We start from the raw sequence: 22,037 nt of genomic DNA, 5'->3' as shown, positions 1-22,037 counted from the left end.
CGTGAAGGGCAGGTAGCCGGGTCCTGGGTATCTCCCACTACCGTAGCGGCGCTAACGCCAGCAACAGTTTTCATTAGTTTTAATTCTCATAGAGCTGAGCTTTGCCTTTATTTTGAGTTACTCAACGAAGTGCCACCGATTAGGAACCAGGAGCCCAGTATTCGTCATGATCTGAGGTCTTATGACTGAATAGAAAGCCGAGGCAACTCCAAGTGTGGAGACACACACACATCAGCAGTTGGTCTTCAAGGTCAGCCTGAGCTTCAAGGGCGGGCCAGTGTCTCACACGAAACCAAAATGGTGTGTGTGTGGGGGGGGGAGATTCTAGTGCACATATTCACATACACTCTTGGTTCTATTATCCCCATTTGATTGAGCTGACAGATGACGTATTGACTCCTAATTAATACACATCCGTATTTACTCATAAAGACGACAAACATGAAAGAAAAGTGTCTGTGTGTTAGGAGCAGGGGGGAGGAGTTCTGAGAAGTTGAAATTGTGACCAGCAAGTTTGAGTCTCACAGACTCTGGGCTTGAACCTGTTAAAGTGTTGGTAAATGAATACAGGACTCAGCTGGAATCCTGAAGATTCTAGAAGGCAATTCTTGGGCTTTTCCTGTATCTCTCCACCACTCTCCTCACAGCACCCTGCACTTCCTTGTTCCGCAGGCTATAGATGAATGGATTCAGCGCGGGTCCGATGACCGCATAGAACACAGAGATCAGTTTGTCTCCCTCGGCGGAGTAAAGGGACTTGGGCCTCAAGTACCTGATGAGCCCCGTTCCGTAATAGATGGTCACCACAGCCAAGTGCGAGGCACAGGTTGAAAAGGCCTTCTTTCTCCCCTCAGCCGAGTCTATTCTTATCACAGTCACCAGGATGCGAAGGTAGGAGAGCGCAATCAGGAGGAAGGGAACCAGCACCGTGCCAGCCCCTCCAACGGCCATCATGGCCTCCTGCAGAGACGTGTCTGCACAGAACAGGTGCAGAAGGATAGGCAGCTCGCAGAAAAGATAATCAACAACGTAAGGGCTACAGAGTGGGAGGATCATGAAGCAGAGAGGTAAAACCGAGGCACAAAAACCTGTGACCCACACGGCCACTGCCAGTGCTATGCACACTGCCCAGCTCATGATGAGAAGGTACCTCAGTGGGTAGCAGATGGCCACGTAGCGATCTATGGCCATCACGGCAAGGAGAAAGCACTCGGTCGACTCCAAGAACAGGGTGAGGTAGGTCTGAGCCAGGCAGAATGGGTAAGATATGACCTTCCTGCTTGCAAGGAAATTGAAGAGCATCTTTGGAGTCACAACCGTGCTGAAGAATCCATTGAGGAAAGCTAGGTGGCAGAGGAAGAAATACATGGGTGTCTGCAGAGAGACATCGAGAGCCACTAATATGACCACAGCTGTATTCCCCAAACAGCTGGCTAGGTAGACCAGAGAGAAGAAGATGAAGAGAGGAATCTCAGTCTGGGGTTGATCAGAAAACCCCACAAGGACTAGCTCGGTGATGGTGCTGGAATTCTCGGGGCTCAGGCCTGCGGCTGAGCCATACCTGTCCAAACGAGAAGAAATCGAAGGCCCCCACATGAAAACTCTTAGGTCAGATCAGCACCCCCGTCCCGTTCACATTTGTTTTAATGCGGATGGTAACCGTACCCTAAATTTCAAGGTCTTGAGACCTTTTCAGACACATAGTTAGCTCCTAACTCTGAGTGACTATTTTTGGCGAATGGCACCAGGTCTCATAGATTCACAGGGATAATTTTGCCATCCTCACATTATGTCAAACAGACTAGAGGGCACTCCTCTCTGCTTTGCTAACTGCATGTTTTAATTATCTGTCTCTTAAAAGTGTGCTGTAACTCCAGTTTTAGAAAAAAATGACTTGTCTGACGTCACTAGTAAAAATATGAAATTTGAAATAATTGCATTCTGCTTCAACTAGGCTGGCCATTGATATGACTGGGCTCATTTAACCAAACAAACTACTCAACATTCCCAGACCCTACAGGATAGACTGTTGGTCTCTCCGGGTGGAAAGAGAGGGGTGGTATTTAAACTTATTAAACAAGTCAGCATTCTCAAAAACAATGCAACTAAGTCACCCAGATTTCTGGTCATGGTCTCAGAGACTAGAACTGTTTTCAAAGCCAGCATTTTCTTATTATTTTTAAGTTAGCATGCAGTGAGATGTGCTTCACTAGGCATCTTCACACACCCTTTACTCTTACTCACTCCCTACCTCTCTCCCTCCTGTGCACATAGTCCTGCTTTTGCCCATGTCACACAATGCTCACTCTCCACCCCTCTCCCTCCTCCCTACACAGTCCTCCTTTTGCCCATGTCACACAGAGCTCACTCTCCACCCCTCTCCTTCCTCCCTACACAGTCCTCCTTTTGCCCATGTCACACAGAGCTCACTCTCCACCCCTCTCCCTCCTTCCTACACAGTCCTCCTTTTGTCCATGTCACACAGAGCTCACTCTCCACCCCTCTCCCTCCTCCCTACACAGTCCTCCTTTTGTCCATGTCACACAGAGCTCACTCTCCACCCCTCTCCTTCTTCCCTACACAGTTCTGCTTTTGTCCATGCCACACAGAGCTCACTCTCCACCCCTCTCCCTTCTCCCTACATAGTCCTCCTTTTGCCTGGGTCACACGCACTCCATTAGCCTCTCTTTTGCTCTCACTGCCTGAAGATCTCGTCTCCCCTTCTGCCACGGTCCATGGTCCCCTTTCTAGTTTCATAACCACATCTATAGACTATATACAACTTTAAACCAAAGGTCTGCATATGAAAGAATGTATGTGGCATTTGTCTTTCAGAATCTCAATACCAAGATTTTTTTATTGTATTAAACACAGTGTGAAATACTCTTCACAGCATCACACCCCCCAAATACACACCTAGAAGCCTACGCTTTAAGAAATTATGAATTACATTTTTGAGTGTGCTGAAATGGCAGGTCTCGGCTGGCTCCATCACATGTAGAATATCACACAACACAGACACAAATACTAGCTTTTGTTGGCACAGCAACAAAACAATAAACAAAATCAAATGATGCTTTTGAGGATGTTTCCAATGTAGAGGTCTGTCAGTCATAAGACACAGAGCCCAGTCTCCAGTCAGCTACATCCTCCTACCTTAACACGGCCCCGGTCTCCATTAACTCCTGGGCACTGTCTCCTCTTCATCTAGTTAGAATTTCTGTTTTCTCACTTCCTTGTTTAATTCCACATAGAATGCTTTTCTAGTTTTTATTTTTTAAAAAAAATCACTCTCTCCTCCATGATTTTTTTGTCATTTAAACAGTTTATATCAGTATATCAGTCAGTAAATAGAGTGTATGACACATAGCAATAGTAGGAGACAGGGAGAAGAGGAGGGAGAGGAAGACACACACACACACACACACACACACACACACACACAGAGAGAGAGAGAGAGAGAGAGAGAGAGAGAGAGAGAGAGAGAGAGAGAGAGAGAGAGAAAGAGGCAGTTGACAAACCTGCCCAGCGTCCTGATGTGGGGAAGCATCAGCTTGTGCTTGATACTGGTAAACTGTAAATGGATTTTCCTGAGAAGGACCAGTACCTTGGCTCCATCTATAAAGAACGCAGCATCAGGACCACAGCCATTTGCCAGCATGGGAGCGCACACGTGACATCCCCAGCCTCTCTTCTCTCTTCATGGTGCACTGCTCAGCTGTGAACACAAATGCACAAGTCTTGTTTCCGAGCTCCTGTGATTTCATCATGATGGCTCTCCACGTTCCCTAAACATTTCCAGACTCATCTCAGCTTCATGCTTACCAGGATTTTCCTGAGATGAAAATAAATGATACTAGTGTCTAGATATAAATCCAGACCGGAGACTTTACTGAGTTTTGAAAAACCCCATTAAGGAAGCAAAGTTTTAGGTGGGTCCCAAGGGACCCAGTTAACTTCATGCCTGAAAAACAAAAGTCAAAAATTAATTATTTTCCCACTTACTGTCAGTGTCTAAAAGTTCATTAATACAACTTATAATCTCCCATTCGTGGCGACATTAGGAAGCTGCACCCCTTCTGTGAGAAAAGCATCTCAGCTTGGATGCTTATGTGGAAAACAACTAAAAGCAATGTGTCGTGACACGCTCTTTTGCTTACTTATAATTTTGTTCTTACTGTACTTACTCAATTGTATTTCCTGCAGGGAATCTGTGGGTTTTACTGTGATCCAACCTGACGTGCATACACTCTGCTGTGAACACACACATCCTCTCCTGCCCTCTTTCTCTTCCCCCTTCCCTTCATCCATCTGGCCCCCTTTCATTTACTTAACCATCCATCTTCTATATTCAATGGGTCCACAGTTTCTAAGTCTAGCTCCCTTCACTGACAACTTCAGTTACATCCAAATGTCTACATCTAAGATTTGACTCTTCGTGGATGAATGGCCCACAGACTATATATACACCACATGCCATTATCCATACATCAGCTGCCAGACATCTAGTCTGGTTCCAGATGTCTATTGTGAGCAGTGCTGCAGTAATCACACATGTGTGCACCTTCACGCCTGCAGCTGTGTCCTCAGGAGAGCTACAGCCTGATCAGAGGGTAGTTCTAGTTTCAGTGTTTACAGGAACCTTGACCTTACTGCTTGCTACAATATGATGGCTGCACTGGTTCCTTCTGCTTTGTGGATGCTTATGTTCAGTCACTTCGTAGTCGCCAAGAATTCTGGAGAGAGGCAGCCATGCTCACTATTTTCCCTCTTTAAAAATTTTACTTATTTTAGTATTTCAAATACCTTATTTAGTTGTGTGTGTTCGTGTGTGTGTGTGTTTATATGTGTGTGTATGTGTGTATATATGTGTATATGTGTGTGAGTATGTATGTGTGTGTATGTGTGTGTGTATGTGTGTGAGTATGTATGTGTGTGTATGTGTGTGTGTATGTGTGTATATATGTGTATATGTGTATGTGTGTGAGTATGTATGTGTGTGTATTGTGTGTATGTGTGTATATTGTGTGTGTGTGTTCGCGTGTGTGTGTGTTTGTGTATGTGTGTATATTGTATGTGTGTATATTGTATGTGTGTGAGTATGTATGTGTGTGTGTGTGTATATTGTGTGTGTGTGTGTGTGTGTGTGTGTGTGTGTTTTTGTGAAGAGGAAGGCATTAGATTCCCTGGAACTAGAGTTACAGGTAGTTGTGAGATGCCTAATGTGGATGCTGGAAACAAGCTAGGATCACCTGGAAGAGCAGCAACCATCTTAGTAACTGGACCATCTCTCCTTTGTTGACCCCCCACCCAACCCCAGTCCTTTACAGACGTTTGAATGTACTATTTCCAGCCCTTTCCCTCAATCCTTGATATTCCTTCTTCTGGTTGGTCTCGGCAACTAGAAATGCTTCCCATTGCGTTTTATTTAGCTCATTAACTCATTTGTATTTATTTAATTTTCCCATATCTCTTTTTTTCTGAGTTTCTAGTCATGGTGCTGACTTCATCATCTGAGATGCTGAAGTCAGTAGTCCTGACTTCGCCATCTGTGTGCCGTGTTGACTTCATCGGTGATGGTGACTCTCTTCATCTATGTTATGGCTTTTTCATGCATTTCTGACTTTCTTCTCCAGACCCTGAACTGATTTCCTTACTCCATTCTTCATTTCATTGTATCCTCTTTGGAATATCTGGCTAGTTTTTCATTTCCATGTGACTTTTGATTCTTCACCTGATATTTTACACATGTCAGTAATGAAAGAGTTAAGATGTTTTTTGAGGAGTCCTGTTGTCTTGTTTGTTTGTTTGTTTGTTTGTTTCATCTTTTTTGCTTTTGTTTGTTTGTTTCCTGTTTTCCTGTGTGATGGTTTGCATATGTATTGGCTTTGTTATTTACAGATTTTTATTTTTTAGTACTTATGTCATAATCAAGGAGTCTCCTCTTAAGGTCTCAACTCTCAGGACCATCCAGAGAGGGAAAGCAAACTGCTACGACACTAACAATGTCAAGCTGGACAGTGTAAAAACATCCACCTACAATGAATCCCTTCCCAGTAACACTGTAGAACTCAATAACTACAGAGCTCAAATGGTGGACACGAACGAACGTGATTCTATGATGTTAGAAGCCGTGGAGGGTGAATGCAGAACCAGATGCAGGACTGAGAGTGTGGAGAATGCACGGAGGGGCAAGGGAAAGGGCAGAGGGGTGGCTTTTATTTTTATGTTTTATTTTATTAGGATGATTTTATGTTTTATTTTCTCCTTACTAGAAGGAAGGAAAGAAGGAGAAAAACAAGCAGCAAGGAATAAAAATGAACAAAATCTCCAATAATCAACCAAGGGCATAAGCAAAGCTAGATACATGTGAGGAAGAGAATACATTTTAAAAACTAATTTTTAAAAAGAAATCTACCTTTCACAGATTAATATGGGGCCATAAGAATTGCCGACCCTATAAAGGAAATGCACTGGCTGCCAAGGCTGATTTCATGTGTTTGATTTCTGGGACCCACAAGTAGAAAGAGAGAATTGACTTCCACACATGTACTATGGCCCATACATGCACCATCCCCAGCACACAATAAATAATCGCAAAACATTTAGAAATAAGATAAAATAAATATACTAGTAGAAGTATGACTGTGTATGGACACCCATAGCCAATATGATCCTCAATGGCAGAAGACCGAAAACTTTCCTGGTAAGATCAGAAGCAAGATAAGACTCCAGATGGAAACAAATTAGGAACGTCTCTGCCAGCAGCCAACTGAGATGAGATTCTGAGTTAGCTATTTTTCTTGTTGCTTTACTCTGAAGTGAGAAGAACGTCTGACAAAAGCCACTGAAAATGAAGGATTTACTTTGCTTAAAGTCCAACGTGAGGCCGTCTCTCATGGTAGACAGAGTACAGTCACGGGAACACTACGGAGTTGTTGATACTGCATCCCAAACCAGGAAGCAGCAAACTGACAGGAACTGGGTCAGCTGGACTGTCAAACTTCAAGGCCTGCCCCCCAATGACCCATTTCCTCCAGCAAGGCTCTACCTCTGCAAGGTTCCACAACAGCTATTTAGGATCCCTTAAGATGTCTTTCTTAGGTAGGGTTCCTATTGTTGCAACAAAAAACACCGTGGCCAAAATGCAAGTTGGGAAAGAAATGGTTTATTTAGTTTATACTTCCATCTCACTGTTCATCACTGAAGGAAAGAAGTCAGCACAGGAACTCATGCAGGGGAGGGACCTGGAGGCAGGAGCTGATGCAGAGGCCACACAGGGATGCTGTTAACTGGCTTGCTTCCTTTGGCTTGCTCAGCCTGCTCTCTTATAGAACCTAGGACCACCATCCCAGGGATGGCGCCTCCCACAATGAGCTAGACTTTCTCATATTGATCATTAATTGAGAAAAATGCCTGACAACTAGATAATATGTCTTGTGCGCGCCCCACTCGCCAGCAAAGCAGATGCCACACCAGGATCCTTCTGCACACGTTTATTAGGAGAGCTTGATTGCAGAGGCGAAAAGACCCCGAGCCCAGAACTGGTGCTGCTTATATAGGCCTAGGAGAGGTGTGTCTCACACCTGGATTGGTTATGCTTACTACCTCATTTGCATGCCTCTCATCTGATTGGTTAACATACCTCATTTGCATGTCTCTAATCTGATTGGTTAACTTCTCAAAACCTTATCTTGGCAAAAAACTTTACTGCATATGTATGCGTGGTGGCCAGCTGTAGCCAGGGCCACACTGCAACGGCACATGTGGCTTCCCACAAATATGGAGTCAGCTTCTCAGTTGGCGTTCCCTCCTTTCAGATAACTCTAGTTCATGCGTCAGGCCAGCATAGACTAACAATCACAATGTCCATATGGGCATATATTTTTCTACTTCTGATAAACCCCACTGAGATTTTTACCAGGGATTTCATTACATGTTAAGTAGCACTGAGATTTAAACATAGCAGCTCTTTCCTGAATAAGTACGATGTTCATATTTGTCTGTTATCTTTAACCTACATCCACAGTGTTATGTAGTTTTTGGTACAGAGATCTTCCATTTCTTGGAGCCAATTGATCCCTAAGCATTTTATTTCTGTGTTGTCAATGGCGTTGTTTGCTTATTTCCTGCATTACTCATTGACAGAGTATGGAATCCTACCAATTACAATGTGTTAACTTTGTATCCTGCAGTTTTTCTGAATTTGTTAACCACGATAAGAATTTAATGTGATCGCTAGTACACGCTAGGAAAACACAGACACCCTCATGATTTGACTGGGAATCCCATGGACTCACACTGTATCCTCAGCTAGTGGCTCTGTTTGGAAAAGTTGTGGAACCTTTAGGTTGCAGGAAATTGGGCTTTCTTTATTTATTAAGGTTTGCTTTGTGGCCTATAATGCCATCAATTGTGTAGAAGGTTCTATACGCCATTGATAAGAATGCATGTTCCCTATCTCCTGGTATCTGTGTGAACTCTGTGCCCCTATCTGATATAACAGTAACCCTGTTATGACTAGTTTTAAAACCTTCTTTATCATATATAAGAATAGCTACCCCAGAGTGACTGTGGCCTCTCTCTGCTTATCTTAATTTCTAACCTTTGATTCTTGGTTTATAGATGCCATTCCTACCCGTGTGTGTTTCTTTTTTTAATTAATTAATTTACTTTATATTCTGATCAAAGCTTCCCCTGTCTCCTTCCTCCCAGCCCCTCCCTCTCACCTTCCTGCTCCCGCCCCCTCTCTTTCTACTCATCAAAGGGGAGGAGTTCTACGGTTATCAACCCACCTTGGAGTATCAAGTTGGACATCCCAGCCTAAATAGAACTAGGCACATCTTTCCTTACTGAGGTTAGACAAGGCAAGCCCACTTAGGGGATAGGGGTCCAAAAGCAGGCAACAGAGTCAGAGACAGTCCCTGCTCCAGTTGTTAGGAGTCCCACATGAAGACCAAGTTGCAAACCTGTTACATATGTGTAGAGAGCCTAGGTTTGTCCCATGCATGCTCTTTGATTGGTGGTTCAGTGTCTGTGAGCTCCTATGGTCCCAGGTTAGTTGACTCTGTAGGTCTTCTTGTGGTGCCCTTGACCCCTCTGGCTCCTGAAATCTTTCCTCCCCTCTTCCACATGATTCCCCAAGCTCTTCCTAATGTTTGGCTGTGGGTCTCTGCATCTGTTTCCATCAGAAGCTGGGTGGATACTCTCAGAAGACAGTTGTGCTCCCTTCTGCAAGCTTAGTAGAGTGTTATCAATAGTGTCTGGGGTGGGCTCTCTCTCATGGCATGGGTCTCAAGCTGGACCAGTCATTGCCACAGGTGTTTTTTTTTTTACCATATTTTGCAGAGGGCTGGTTTATAGAATTTTTTGTTTTGTTTTGTTTTGTTTTTTTGTTTTTGTTTTTTTTTTTCAAGACAGGGTTTCTCTGTATAGCCCTGGCTGTCCTGGAACTCACTTGGTAGACCAGGCTGGCCTCGAACTCAGAAATCCACCTGCCTCTGCCTCCCGAGTGCTGGGATTAAAGGCATGCGCCACTACGCCCGGCTAGAAATTTTTATTTGTCATTTTCACAGAGAGTTGTACTGTTGATTTCACAGAGAAGTTGATTACCACCATGGAAAATGGATCATGGGGAAGGACTGGGATCACACACTTGTACATTGTAGGTTAAACAACAGACTTCATTGAGATGGAAATGAACCCAATGTGATGCTATTAAGATGCAGTCACTGCTAAGTCTGATAGATCCTGAACAAGTTACAGAATGTTAGCAAATGTGTGTGTGTGTGTGTGTGTGTGTGTGTGTGTGTGTGTGTGTGTGTGTGTGTGTGTGTGAGTGAGTGTATGTTGCTCCAGTTGTTGGGGGGACCCGAATGAAGACCAAGATTCACATCTGCTACATGCAGAGGGCTGTGCAGAGGGCCTAGGTCCAGCCCATGTGTGCTCTTTGACTGGTGGCTTAGTTTTTGAGAGCCCCCCCCAAATAGACCACATTTTTAAAATCTAATTAGTCTGCATCTTTTCATCAATCAGTTAAGTCTGTTTGCATTCAAGGCTGCAATTGAGAATGGCTTGCAAATGCTGGGATTTTACTGTTTGCTGTTCTGATTAATGGCTTCTTTTCTCCCAACCCTGGTAATTAATGTTGGCTGCTTTCTAGTCTGCAGTGTCAGACATAATTGGCTATTTTCCCATCTGCTCTTCTACTGCCGGCATGGGTTGCATTCTTCCCTGTGTTCTTGTGTGAGAAACTATCTCCCTCTTCCTCTACGGTCACTATTCTTGTAAGAGTATTCTGCAGTGCTAGCTTGGTTCTCAGGAGTTCCCTTAACTTCTGCTTGTCTTAAACTAATTTTTACTTCTCTATCTATTTTAATACATAGGTTTGCCGGATAAACTTTCCATGATGGAAGTGACATTTAATCTGAACAGATATGGAGTACAAAAATTAAGCCTAAAGCCATTTGTTTAAAGATCTTAAAGATAAATCCCAAGTCTGGCTCTAATGGCATTAGAATAATGTGACTTTATCGTTATCTTCTTGTTATTGTTACATATAATATCTGTATCCATGTGTCTCCTACTTATATTTCAATGTGTAATAAAGTGTGAAATACTAAAGGGAGAAATCTGAAGACCCAGGCAAAAAGGCCCTGCCACTGGGTCAGCGCAGACATCACACAGCTGTGATTCCAAGTATGGCCAGCAGAGGACAGAAATCCCACAAAAAAGGGGTCATGAAATCCACAGAGATGACTCTCTCATTCATGTGACAAGGAAAGAAAGCAAGGGGTGAGGACACCATGGTTAGCGAAGAAGTCGATCAGGAGGGTCCCTTGGTGGAGGACACCCTTAGGACAGCGTAGCAGGAGGCTTGAGCTGTAAGATGTGTGCTATGCACAGGGAGCAAAGTAGATTTGTCTGCTCCTGAATGTTCAGGCATGATCGGTCACTCACTAGTCTGCTGCTCTGCCCTGGGAGAGTAGAGGCTGGTGAGGCAGCCAGGAGTGGGAAAGCCTGATAACGGACAGGCCTTGAGGTGTAGCCTTAATCAGAGGTTCGTGGAAGGAAACAGACCTACCCCTAGGCAACGTTTTAAACTAGGTCTGAACAGCACTAGGTTTTGTTTTGTTTTGTTTTGTTTTGTTGTTTTTTTTTTTAAAGCAACATTGTATAAACAAAGCAAGAATGTAGGGTGGGTAGTGTGAAAACCCAGACTCACCCCATTTCCTCCCTTCACCTCTGCTTGTTTTCTCTCTATGAGCCCCATGAGTCAAGCTTGGCTTGTGACTGCCCCAATGGTCCATATATAGTAGTCTAGCAAAACATTTGAGAAAACGGCCAACCAGTGACCAGCCTAACTGGAGAGAGACTTGACACTAGTAATGATGCTCCACTATGCTTGCATACAGGAGCCCAGTAACTGTCTCCAGAGAGGCTTCATCAAGCAGCCCATGGAAACAGATATAGAGACTCACAGCCAAACATCAGGTGGAGCTCAGGGAGCCTTGTGCAAGAGTCAGGGATAAGATGGAGGGAGCCAAGGAGCCAAGGATGCCACAAGATGATCTATAGAGTGAACTAACCTGGGCCCATGGAGGCTCACTGAGACTGAACTACCAACCAAAGAGCTTGCAGGGGCTGGACCTAGGCCCCTACACTTTTGTAGCAAATGCCCAGCTTTGTCTTTATGTGGTTCCCTAACAATTGGAACTGGAGCTGCCCTGACTCTGGTGCCTGCCATTGGATCGCCTTCCCCTACCTGGACGGCCTTGTTAGGTAGGCTGCAGTGGGAGAGGTTGTGCCTAGTCCCACTCTGACTTGTTGTCCCAGGCAGAGTGGAACCCAAGTGTGTGTGTGGGGTGTCCTTCCCCTTCTCTGAGGATAAGAGGGAGTAATGGAAGGAGGGGCTAGTGAGGATGGGAGGCAGCAGTAGCAACAGACACGACAGGAAGAAGGGCTTGCAGGGCACATAATGCCTCGATGCCTTCTACTTCCTCCTATAAGGTCCCCAGCCCATGTCAGAGTGCTGCCCACATTCCGGGGATTGTCCCACTCCATCCCCAAGCTAGCATCTGTCATGTCAGCCTCTCATGGCCAGCATCTCAGCCTTTCACATTCTGAGAGTGAGTAACACATTGTGCGTGTGTAAACAAATGTCACACTGCCGTTGGCTCAAAGCAAGGGATATCCCAAGGTTCCCACATCTCACAACAGACAAGAAGGAGGAGGATCAATTCCAACTGCTCTGATCCGTGGGGACATCATGCATGTGCACTACAATACTGGCTATGAAGAGGGAGGGGATAGTTACAGTGGCCTCACACACTGAGACATTGATCACCCAAATCCCCTCATGCCAGCACAGTCTCCTCATGGTGGCTCCCACGGTATTGGGCATTGCCCAGAAAGTCTCTGCAAAGGTTTTGGGCCCCTGTGTCTGCCAACACAACTCTGTCATTTCCACCACCTGTTGGTTCAGCCGGGGACTGCTATGAGCTTCTCCAGCTGCTCACAGTGGGGATGGCAAGACTTGATGATGGGCGAACAGATCTTCTGCATCTGAAGGAAGAAAGAGCAGGCTGTGGTGAAGCTCGGTGAGCAGTGGCAAGCCTCCCGTGCAGCTGTGTTTTGGTCACAATGATAAATGGATGGGCAGGGAAGAGTGAGGAGAGACGTAGTCAATGGAGAGCACGATGTAAATGACTGAAGGAAGCAAGCAGCATGGGGGAAGCCACATCCTCCCCAGCCACAGTCCACTCCCTTGAGAAAGGTCCTCCCAAGTGGTACCCCGCCCATCCCGCTTCAGCTCTCCTGTCCTATACCTCTTTGCTGGGAAGTAAATACCTAATTCAGATTTCATGGGCTAGCTCAAAACTATTATGACTCAACCACATCCCTAGAGTGGATGGACTGACACATCAGTAGTGCATCTTGAAGTCATCACACCCTGGATTCCCATCGTCCTTCTGTATTCCCCTGGCCTTCTTTCCATCCTCTGAGATCAGTGCCTCTCCCCACAGAGCCCGGCTGAACTCCTGTGTCTACATTCTGAACTCTTCCTTTCAATCACACCACACTGGGATCAGGTGTCTAGCACAGTTTTTGCTGTGTCAACCACCCAGCAAGATTCTAGTTTCCAACATCTGGTTCCAGCCCTAGACTGCAGTCTGAAAGCATTATTGAAATTATAGTTGGTTTTGAGAATGTTCAATGTTGTAGTAATTTCCAATCCCAATAAGTCCGTATAAAAACACACACAATCTAGTTATTATATTTATAAGCTATAAGCCTTGATTGGGCAGATCTAGCATTATACTAATTTATTCCCCAGATATAAGACTCTTTGATACTTGTGGTTTCACCTGGCCACATGGTTCTGATCCATCATGGCTTCTTCCTCCTTCACTCCTTCCCTTCTCGTTCTCCTCCCACGACCTCTCCTGCCCTCACTCTCCAAAAGAAGTCCCACCTTTCCCTTCCACTGCCCAATCACAGGCTTTAGACTTTATTGACCAGTTAGAATGGGAGAAGGTTCACATGAGGTCACCCGAATAAGTGACTGACTTTTCATTATGGGGGGGGGGTGTGCTCTTGAGAAAGTAGAATTAGCATCAGGATACAACAGAATACAAACAGTATTGGGCAATCCACAGTAGTTCACAATTTGAAATGCCTCTATTTGCTAAATACCTATTTATCTAATGAAGCTGCCCCTTACCTGCTCCCTTTGACAGGACGGTTTGATGACTCATTTAACCATTTTATTGTTGCTGTTAGGATCATGTTTCTATTCCTTCTGGACTCCATCTCAGTAGTTATCCAGGAATTTACTAAGTCCTGCTGTCACCAAGGAGCTGAGTTCTCATTTCTCACTCTAGAAGCAATGACGGAGAATGAGGGGTCTGAGACATAATCCAGTGCTCGTCTCTAGTACATAATCTTTAAAAGTCACGACTAAAAAAAAGTTATCAAGAGATAGCAAACATAAAAAAAATGGAAATTATGACGTCAAAATTGAAAATGTTTGGGGTACAGAGCTAAACAAAGAATTCTTAACTGCAGAATACCGAATGGCTAAGAAGCACCTGAATAAATGTTCAACATCCTTAATCATTGGGAAAATGCAAATCAAAACAACCCTGAGATTACACCTCACATCAGTCAGAATGGCTAAGATCAAAAATTCAGGTGACAGCAGATGCTGGTGAGGATGTGGAGAAAGAAGAACACTCCTCCATTGCTGGTGGGGTTGCAAGTTGGTACAACCACTCTGGAAATCAGTCTGGCAGTTCCTCAGAAAATTGGACATAGTACTAACGGATGACCCCGCAATACCTCTCCTGGGCATATATCCAGAAGAAGTTCTAACTTGTAATAAGGACACATGCTCCACTATGTTCATAGCAGCCTTATTTATAATAGTCAGAGGCTGGAAAGAACCCAGATGTCCCTCAACCAAGAAATGGATGCAGAAAATGTGGTACACTTACACAATGGAGTATAGCTGCCTGTGGCCACACAAACTGGGTTCCTAAGTGGGAGGCCGGAGCTGTAAATGAGAGAACAGCAGAGAAGTAAAGAGAACAAGACAAATTTTCTGATCATGACCCAATGTTTGCTAAGAGTCTGTGCTTATAAAGGGGGGAGACCCATCCCCTGCCACACCAGGCTTCTTGATGCTTTGTTGCTAAGTTGTTAGCACTTAGTCTGTCAGAGCTGTTAGCATTAGGTCACCAAGTCCACAGGTTGTCGCTATCTCAGGAAGACAGGTTCAGCCTCTCAGTAGTAGCAGCATCTTGGAGAAGAGCAGCAGTAGGTGACAGAACAATAAAGCCATCTAGGTCAGAAGGCTCCACCCCAGGTGTCTTATTCTCAGTGGCAGCAAGGTCCTAGCCAGCCTACTCAAGATTGGGGGAGACTACAATGGAGTATTATGCAGCTATTAAAAACAATGAATTTATGAAATTCTTGGGCAAATGGATGGATCTGAAGGATATCATCCTGAGTGAGGTAACCCAATCACAAAAGAACACACATGATATGCATTCACTGATAAGTGGATATTAGCCCAGAAACTTAGAATACCCAAGATACAATTTGCAAAACTCATGAAACTCAAGAAGAAGGAAAACCAAAGTGTGGATACTTCATTCCTTCTTAGAAGGGGGAACAAAATACCCATGGAAGGAGTTACAGAGGCAAAGTTCAGAGCTAAGACAGAAGGAAGGACCATCCAGAGACTGTCCCACCTGGGGATCCAGTCCATAAACAATCACCAAACTCAGACACAATTGCATATGCCAGCAAGATTTTGCGACAGAACCCTGATATAGCTATCTCTTGTGAGGCTCTTGGATGAAACACAGGGCCCCCAATGAAGGAGCTAGAGAAAGTACCCAAGGAGCTAAAGGGGTCTGCAACCCTATAGGAGGAACAATATGAACTAACCAGTACCCCTCCAGAGCTTGTGTCTCTAGTTGCATAAGTAGCAGAGGACAGCCTAGTTGGCCATCAATGGGAGGAGAGGCCCTTGGTCTTGCAAAGATTATATGCCCCAGTACAGGGCAAATGCCAGGGCCAGAAAGCAGGAGTGGGTAGGTTGAGGAGCAGGGAAGGGGGAGGGTATAGGGGAATTTCAGAGAGGAAACTAAAAAAGGGGATAGCAGTTGAAATGTAAATGAAGAAAATATCTAATAATATCATTTAAAAAATATTAACAAAAAAATTGAAAATGTAGGGTAAGAGTTAACATTACATTTTACCTTTTTGGTTTGTGACTAAAATTATTCTCTTTAGAATAATTATTTTCTGATAGGATTATTTCTTAGTCTCATGATAACCACAAATTAAAATGTTGTACGCAAACTAAAAACAAAAAGAAAAGGCTTTCAATAATATTACTAGAGGAAAGTCACCTAAGCACAAAAGCAGACAGTGAGAAGAGAGAAAAGAAGGAATGTACAAGCCAATTAGGAAATAGGAGCTGACGCAAGTGTGTGCTCCGCTCAGCATGGTGACCATGGCTGCTGTGGACCATGTTATCCCATTGGGACACACAGAGCCATGGATGGGTAAAAGATAAGGCCCAATATGATGCCCAGATGAAATCCATTTCATCAATGATGACATAGCTAAGTTCCCAGCACTCACACTGGACAGCACACAACCCCCTGTAAATCAAGCTCCAGAGGGTCTGATAACCTCCCGTGGCTTCTTGGCCACTGCACTCACACTCTCATGTGTGCACACACACTCTCACACACAGACATACATCTGCTCGTACTCCACATACTCACACAAAAATTCACATACATTCAAATCCACTCAGGCACAGACACACACCACACATACAAACACACACAAACATACACAAAAACACAGACACCGAAAACACTCATACACACTCACATGCATGCATACATACACACAGAGTCACACCACAAACTCACATAACAAATATGCACACACACGGACAAAATAATACACAAATACATACAAACACAAAAACTCACAGACACAGAGACAAAACAGACACACAGATGAACTCGCATACATATAAACACAAACACACACACAAAAACACACATATCCTTCAAGATAGAAATCTTTGTTTTAAAGCCCAGCAAAATGGTTTAATGCTGAATTCTAGTGTTACATGAACAATAACAAATCTCCCACTGTCCCAGAACATTAAGGGAGAGGAATACATTCCAGGCCTTCACACGAGGCTGATTCTGTTAGTCACATACAGCAAAGAATCACATAGGGAAAACCACGGACCATTTCCAAGATAAACATTTATTCCAACTTCTTCCCAGAATACTGGCAAAGGATATTGAATAGTCCATTATTGCTCACTATGAACAAATGGGACATAACCCAGGAATATCAGCTTATATGATACACATAAGAAAGACAGTAATGGAACCCAAATAATCCTGTCAGTACACATAGTAAGCCCATTTTACTGAGTCAGCATCGATTTCTGATGAACTGCCCTGGTAAACTAGACGCAGGAAGTCCACATTGCTACAGAACAGAAGTCCTTGATGGCAGACAGAAAGCATCATGCTATCAGGCATGACATGTGAGCAGCCTGCAGGTACCATCAGCATGACACCTGGAAAAACAGATGTGTACAGACAAGGAAAAGAAACTATTCTTTATAAATGACTTCCTTTAAAGATTCTTGAAAGAAGGGTTTCACACCCAACAGTTTCTTCATAGCCTCTGTGACATTCTTATTCCTAAAACTATAGATCAGTGGGTTCAACAGAGGGGTGAGTATGGTGTAAAACACAGACACCACCATGTCCTTCTCAGGGCTGTGGAGGGAGGCAGGGAAAATGTAGGTATAGACAGCAGCGCCATAGAAGAGGGTGACCACAGTCATGTGGGAGGAGCAGGTGGCAAGGGCCTTCTTCCTGCCCTCTGCTGAGTTCATCCTGAGAACAGTGAGGAGGATGGATGTATAGGAGCCTGAAATGACTGTCACAGGGATGAGAAGCATGAGCACACAGCACACATACATGAGGGTCTCATAGAGCCAGGTGTCTGAGCAGGAGAGCTTTGTCACAGCAGGAACCTCACAGAAGAAGTGATGGATCTCCCGGGATCCACAGAATGGGAAAGTCATGGTGATAGGGGTGAGCATGAAGCCATCCAAGGATCCCAGGATCCAACATAAAGACATCAGCAGGAGGCACACCCTGTGGTTCATGAGGACAGGATACCGGAGTGGATGACAGATGGCTACATAGCGGTCATAAGACATGGCAGCTAGAAGCAAATATTCTGACCCTGCTAATGTCAGGTAGAGGAACATCTGCATCCCACAGGCAGCAGCTGAGATCTTGTGGCTCCCCAGGACCTGGTCCATGAGCATCTTGGGCACAGTGACAGAAATGTACATCATGTCCATGAGGGACAGCTGGCTGATAAAAAAGTACATTGGTGTGTGAAGGTGGGTGTCAGAGAGTACCAGCAGGATCAGGAGGGCGTTCCCAGACAAGGCCATCAGGAAAACCACAAATATGACCACAGCAAGCAGGACAGGGTGTTTGGATTGACTGAAGAATCCCACCAGGGTGAAATCTGACTGTGTAGTGTAGTTGTTCATCCAGGTGGTGAGGTCCATGTTTGTCTCCTAGGCAACCAAGAATGTTTTGGGGTTAGTGTCATAGAAACAAGTGCTCAATGATTTATGCCTCAACCTGCCTGTGCTAAGTTCTCTGGGCCTGAAAATCTAAGGACTGTAAATTACACATAATTCAACCATTTTTTTAAACAGCTTGGAATTCACATCTTGGTCACAGGCATTGGGGATTCAGGGTAAATTTTCCATAGTCCAAAGTCATGAACTTTCCTAATGACAGATAGTGTCTTCTCTCAAGTACTACAAGCCTGAGAAATGCTGTCCCATGCTAACCCAATGGGGATTCAGTGACAAAAAACAATGCAAAATCAAAATTATTTTGAAAATTTGGTTTTAAATATGAAATAAGCCTTGGCCTTTATGGTTTGAGGATGCAATCGTTATCTTCAAGACTGAGGTATGTTTCATATAAAAATATTTTAAAGTAATAATTTAAAAGAGAAATTTCAACCAGGTGATCCTCCTCAGTCCCCAGGCTCTGGAGACTCTGAGAGTTTCTGTGCTGCCTGGAGGAAGCCTCACCACCACACAAGAAGGACCGATGCTCAGAACCCTAAAAGGCTTGGGGCAAGGAACCACTAAGAGGCCAAATACTGCTACCAGTCCAGCCACTGTCACTCAACCTAGCAGTCCTCCATCTGCTCTACCTAAATTGATGGTGGTAGTGATGATGACAATGATGATGGTGATAACTATGCCTTCTGATTTTGCCAAGGTTAAATAAAGCAAAACAATGTAAGTTTTTTTCAGTATCCCAAGATAAACATGCAGGAACACACACACACACACACACACATACACACACACACACACACACACACACACTGTTAGAGAGTTAAAAACTCACTATCCTGGATAGCCATCTCAGAGATGGGTAATATTACTGTATTGTATTTTTTTTTCTGCCAGGTTAAATATTGTTTAAGGATTTAGTTTCCAAGGAAATAAGAGAAAATCTTCAAATAAGAAATGTATAAGCCAAATTAAGAATTAGTATTTGAAACTTCCTATGAGTTTATAGGTATGCTTATTTTGTATACAGGTATAAAAACCTTAAATATTTGTTTAGATAAGCTTTTATATGAACACAGGAATTACAAGTACATATATATATATATATATATATATATATATATATATATCCTATTTATGCATTTAGCCCTGATTAGCATAGTTAGCAGGAAAGTTTGCCTGTGTAACCCTGGGCCTCTTCAAGTTCATCTCCTCAAATGCCCACTGTGTGCTCTAAATCTGCAGGATCAGAGGTGACTGTGGTTGCCAGGCAAGGCTGTGCTTACAGCATCACCTGCTTTGTTGGCCATCACAATCCCGATCCCTTGGAATCCAAGAGGCAGAGAGAAGACTGGGTGCCACCGAGATGCCTCTGGCACGAGCCACCGCTCCCTGTGCTCCGTGCTGATAGCTGGAGTCTGGGTTAGACTCTGAAAACATGCCAAGGAGACTTTAAACTCGATGGTGCTTAAAGAGGCTTCTGCCAGTCTATTCAAGGCAATATATAAAAATGATAAAAACGAATGTTTAAAGGGCTACAGAAATATGAAAGCGACAGGTACAGGATACACCTAGCCTTTCTGAAGTCAAATAAAGCGTATGCCATGATTCCTTAAACACAATGAATTTGTTCATACTACAAACTCTCCGACTTCTTTTTTATTTTAGTGTGTGTGTGTTTTTTTTTTGGTGTTTGTTTGTTTGTTTGTTTGTTTGTTGGTCTGCTTGTATGTATGTGCCCTACATGTGTCCCTGCTGCCCAAGGAGAAGAGGTTGCTAGATCCTTGTGAACAGGAGTTACAGGTGGCTGTGAGCCGCCATGTGGGTGCTGAGAGCAAATCCGTGGGTCTGCTGCAAAAGCAACAAATGCTCTTAACCACACAGCCATCCCGCCAACCCCCCCTGCCAACTTGTAGCTAGCTCCCCCTGCCAACTTGTAGCCAGCTCCCCCTGCCAACTTGTAGCCAGCCCCCCGCCCCCCGCCAACTTGTAATGTTAATGCCAAATGGTCTCCCCGAGAATCATTTATCTCTGATTACAGGGCAGGGGAAATCCAGAAAAAGCTGCCAACTGCAGACACATTTATACCACTGTGTGAGTTTTCTAAACTAATCCTGATACTCGGCTGCCAAAAAATCTAGTGTTGCACGCTGTTAAATTGGAGTTTCTCACATTAAGACACCCAGTACAGAAGGACTGGAAACACAGTTTCTGGAGCGCACACAGTGATTGCAGCTTGTTCAATTCCGTCCCCTGCTCTCTAGTTTGCATCTCCTATGGACAGCCAGATGCAACTTCACACTGGAGCTTACTAACAGGTAACCCCTGGACTCACTGGTACAGTTACCCCAAGCTACTGGAGCCAGCAGTATCCGAGTCCGTTCTGAATCCCTCCTGCAGCACATCACCCAGGAAGCTGCATCACCTACTGACCTTAGTTTCTTCATTTACAGAGGGGAAACTCAGACTTCAGAGTGTGTGCCTAACAGGAAACAATCAACTGACCAACAGACGTACATTTTACTCTTTGTAGGGGACACAGGGCATGCTCCTGCCTCCATTCTCTTGGAAACCCCTTTCCCCCCTGTAGTCTATAGCTCAGTCCAGACAAGGTCTTGCACCTTTCATTACAGAAAAGACAGGACGAGAACATAATTCTTAGTGTCACTGTGACCCTCGGTGAGCTTCCAGTCCCAAGACAGCTAATCCATGCCAATAAGATCAGTTAAGAAAGGAGCATACGTGTTCTTCTGTTCCTAAATGGCTATAAATAAAACATGTTAAATCTGTTTCATTTAATAAATAGTATTTGAAGTTTCTGGAAGAAAATGAATTTACTTCTCTGCAGGAAAAAAAGGTAGAGGGAAATCAAAGAAATATTGTCAAGAACTGATAGAAGATTCTGAAAGCAGATGCTAAATCAAGAGTAGTGACTTCCGCAGATTCTCCTCTCAGCTCCAACTCACCTCAGATGCTGCTGGCAGCCTTGGTCATGTGCACCAAAGGCAGGAGCTGCTTAAGTGCACAAAGGAGAAAAGTGATGTCACCCCTGGCTGGACTCTGCTCATTAAGGGATGGTATGGCAGGATTTTGTAAATAATGTTCCTTTGAGACTTAAGAAGATGTAATTAATAGAGCTAATAAAAGCTGACAGATATCTCCATTACCCAACTGCGGTTTTATCTGTCTTTTTTTTTCCTTCTAGATTTGTAAAAATGGAGTTGTAACCAGAGTTAACAATGATCTGAAATTTCAACATTGTCAATAGATCTCAAGCATGAAACACACAAATTAACTAATGCATGGTCAGAGGCTTGGCCACTTGTAAAGTTGGTTAGTGTTCTCTCTCTGTCTCTATTTCTGTCTCTCTCTCTGTCTCTCTGTCTCTCTGTGTGCGTGGAGGGGGGAGCACATGCGTGTGTGTGTGTGTGTGTACGTGTGTGTGTGTGTGTGTGTGTGTGTGTGTGTGTGTTTATGTGTTCATATAAACTTCCAGTAGTTTTCACAAATGTGGATGCCAAAGTTTGGAGTTGAGCTGCTCTGTCATAGGCACTGCCTCTTGGCCCCTCCATCACGTGCCACCTTCCCCTCTCCCAGCCCATCATTCCTGTGCTCCAATGTCCACCACAAGCCATATTCTTTAAAGCTATTTGTTTCATTTTAAATAGTGACATGAAAATTGCATACACTTTACAAGAACTAAAGTCTTCAATGAAATCATAAATATTTATATTACCATCACCTGACTAAATCCATAGTTTTAAGACACCAGACACTTTGGTCACAGGATATGGAGATGCCAAGCTGTACTCACCAGGACTCTCGCTCCCTGCAAACTAGCTTTCATGGGACCATGAGGGGTTGC

The 22,037-nt window shown here is 44.1% G+C and overlaps 2 protein-coding genes across 2 annotated transcripts; both read right to left on the bottom strand.

Moving 5' to 3' along the window:
* Positions 1 to 521: 521 nt before the first annotated feature.
* Positions 522 to 1,643, bottom strand: Olfr324 (olfactory receptor 324). Its single transcript, NM_001011743.2, has one exon. The coding sequence runs from the start codon at positions 1,594 to 1,596 to the stop codon at positions 595 to 597; it is 1,002 nt and encodes a 333-aa protein (NP_001011743.2). The 5' UTR covers positions 1,597 to 1,643; the 3' UTR covers positions 522 to 594.
* Positions 1,644 to 17,110: 15,467 nt separating this feature from the next.
* Olfr325 (olfactory receptor 325) lies at positions 17,111 to 18,151 on the bottom strand. Its single transcript, NM_207153.2, has one exon. It carries the CDS (start codon positions 18,140 to 18,142, stop codon positions 17,162 to 17,164), a length of 981 nt encoding a protein of 326 aa, NP_997036.2. The 5' UTR covers positions 18,143 to 18,151; the 3' UTR covers positions 17,111 to 17,161.
* Positions 18,152 to 22,037: the final 3,886 nt, after the last annotated feature.

Source organism: Mus musculus, chromosome 11 (assembly GCF_000001635.26).
Source record: "Mus musculus strain C57BL/6J chromosome 11, GRCm38.p6 C57BL/6J".
NCBI classification, from domain to species: domain Eukaryota; kingdom Metazoa; phylum Chordata; class Mammalia; order Rodentia; family Muridae; genus Mus; species Mus musculus.
The sequence above is the reverse complement of the archived record's forward strand: the minus strand, read 5'-3'. Positions and strand labels throughout refer to the sequence as shown.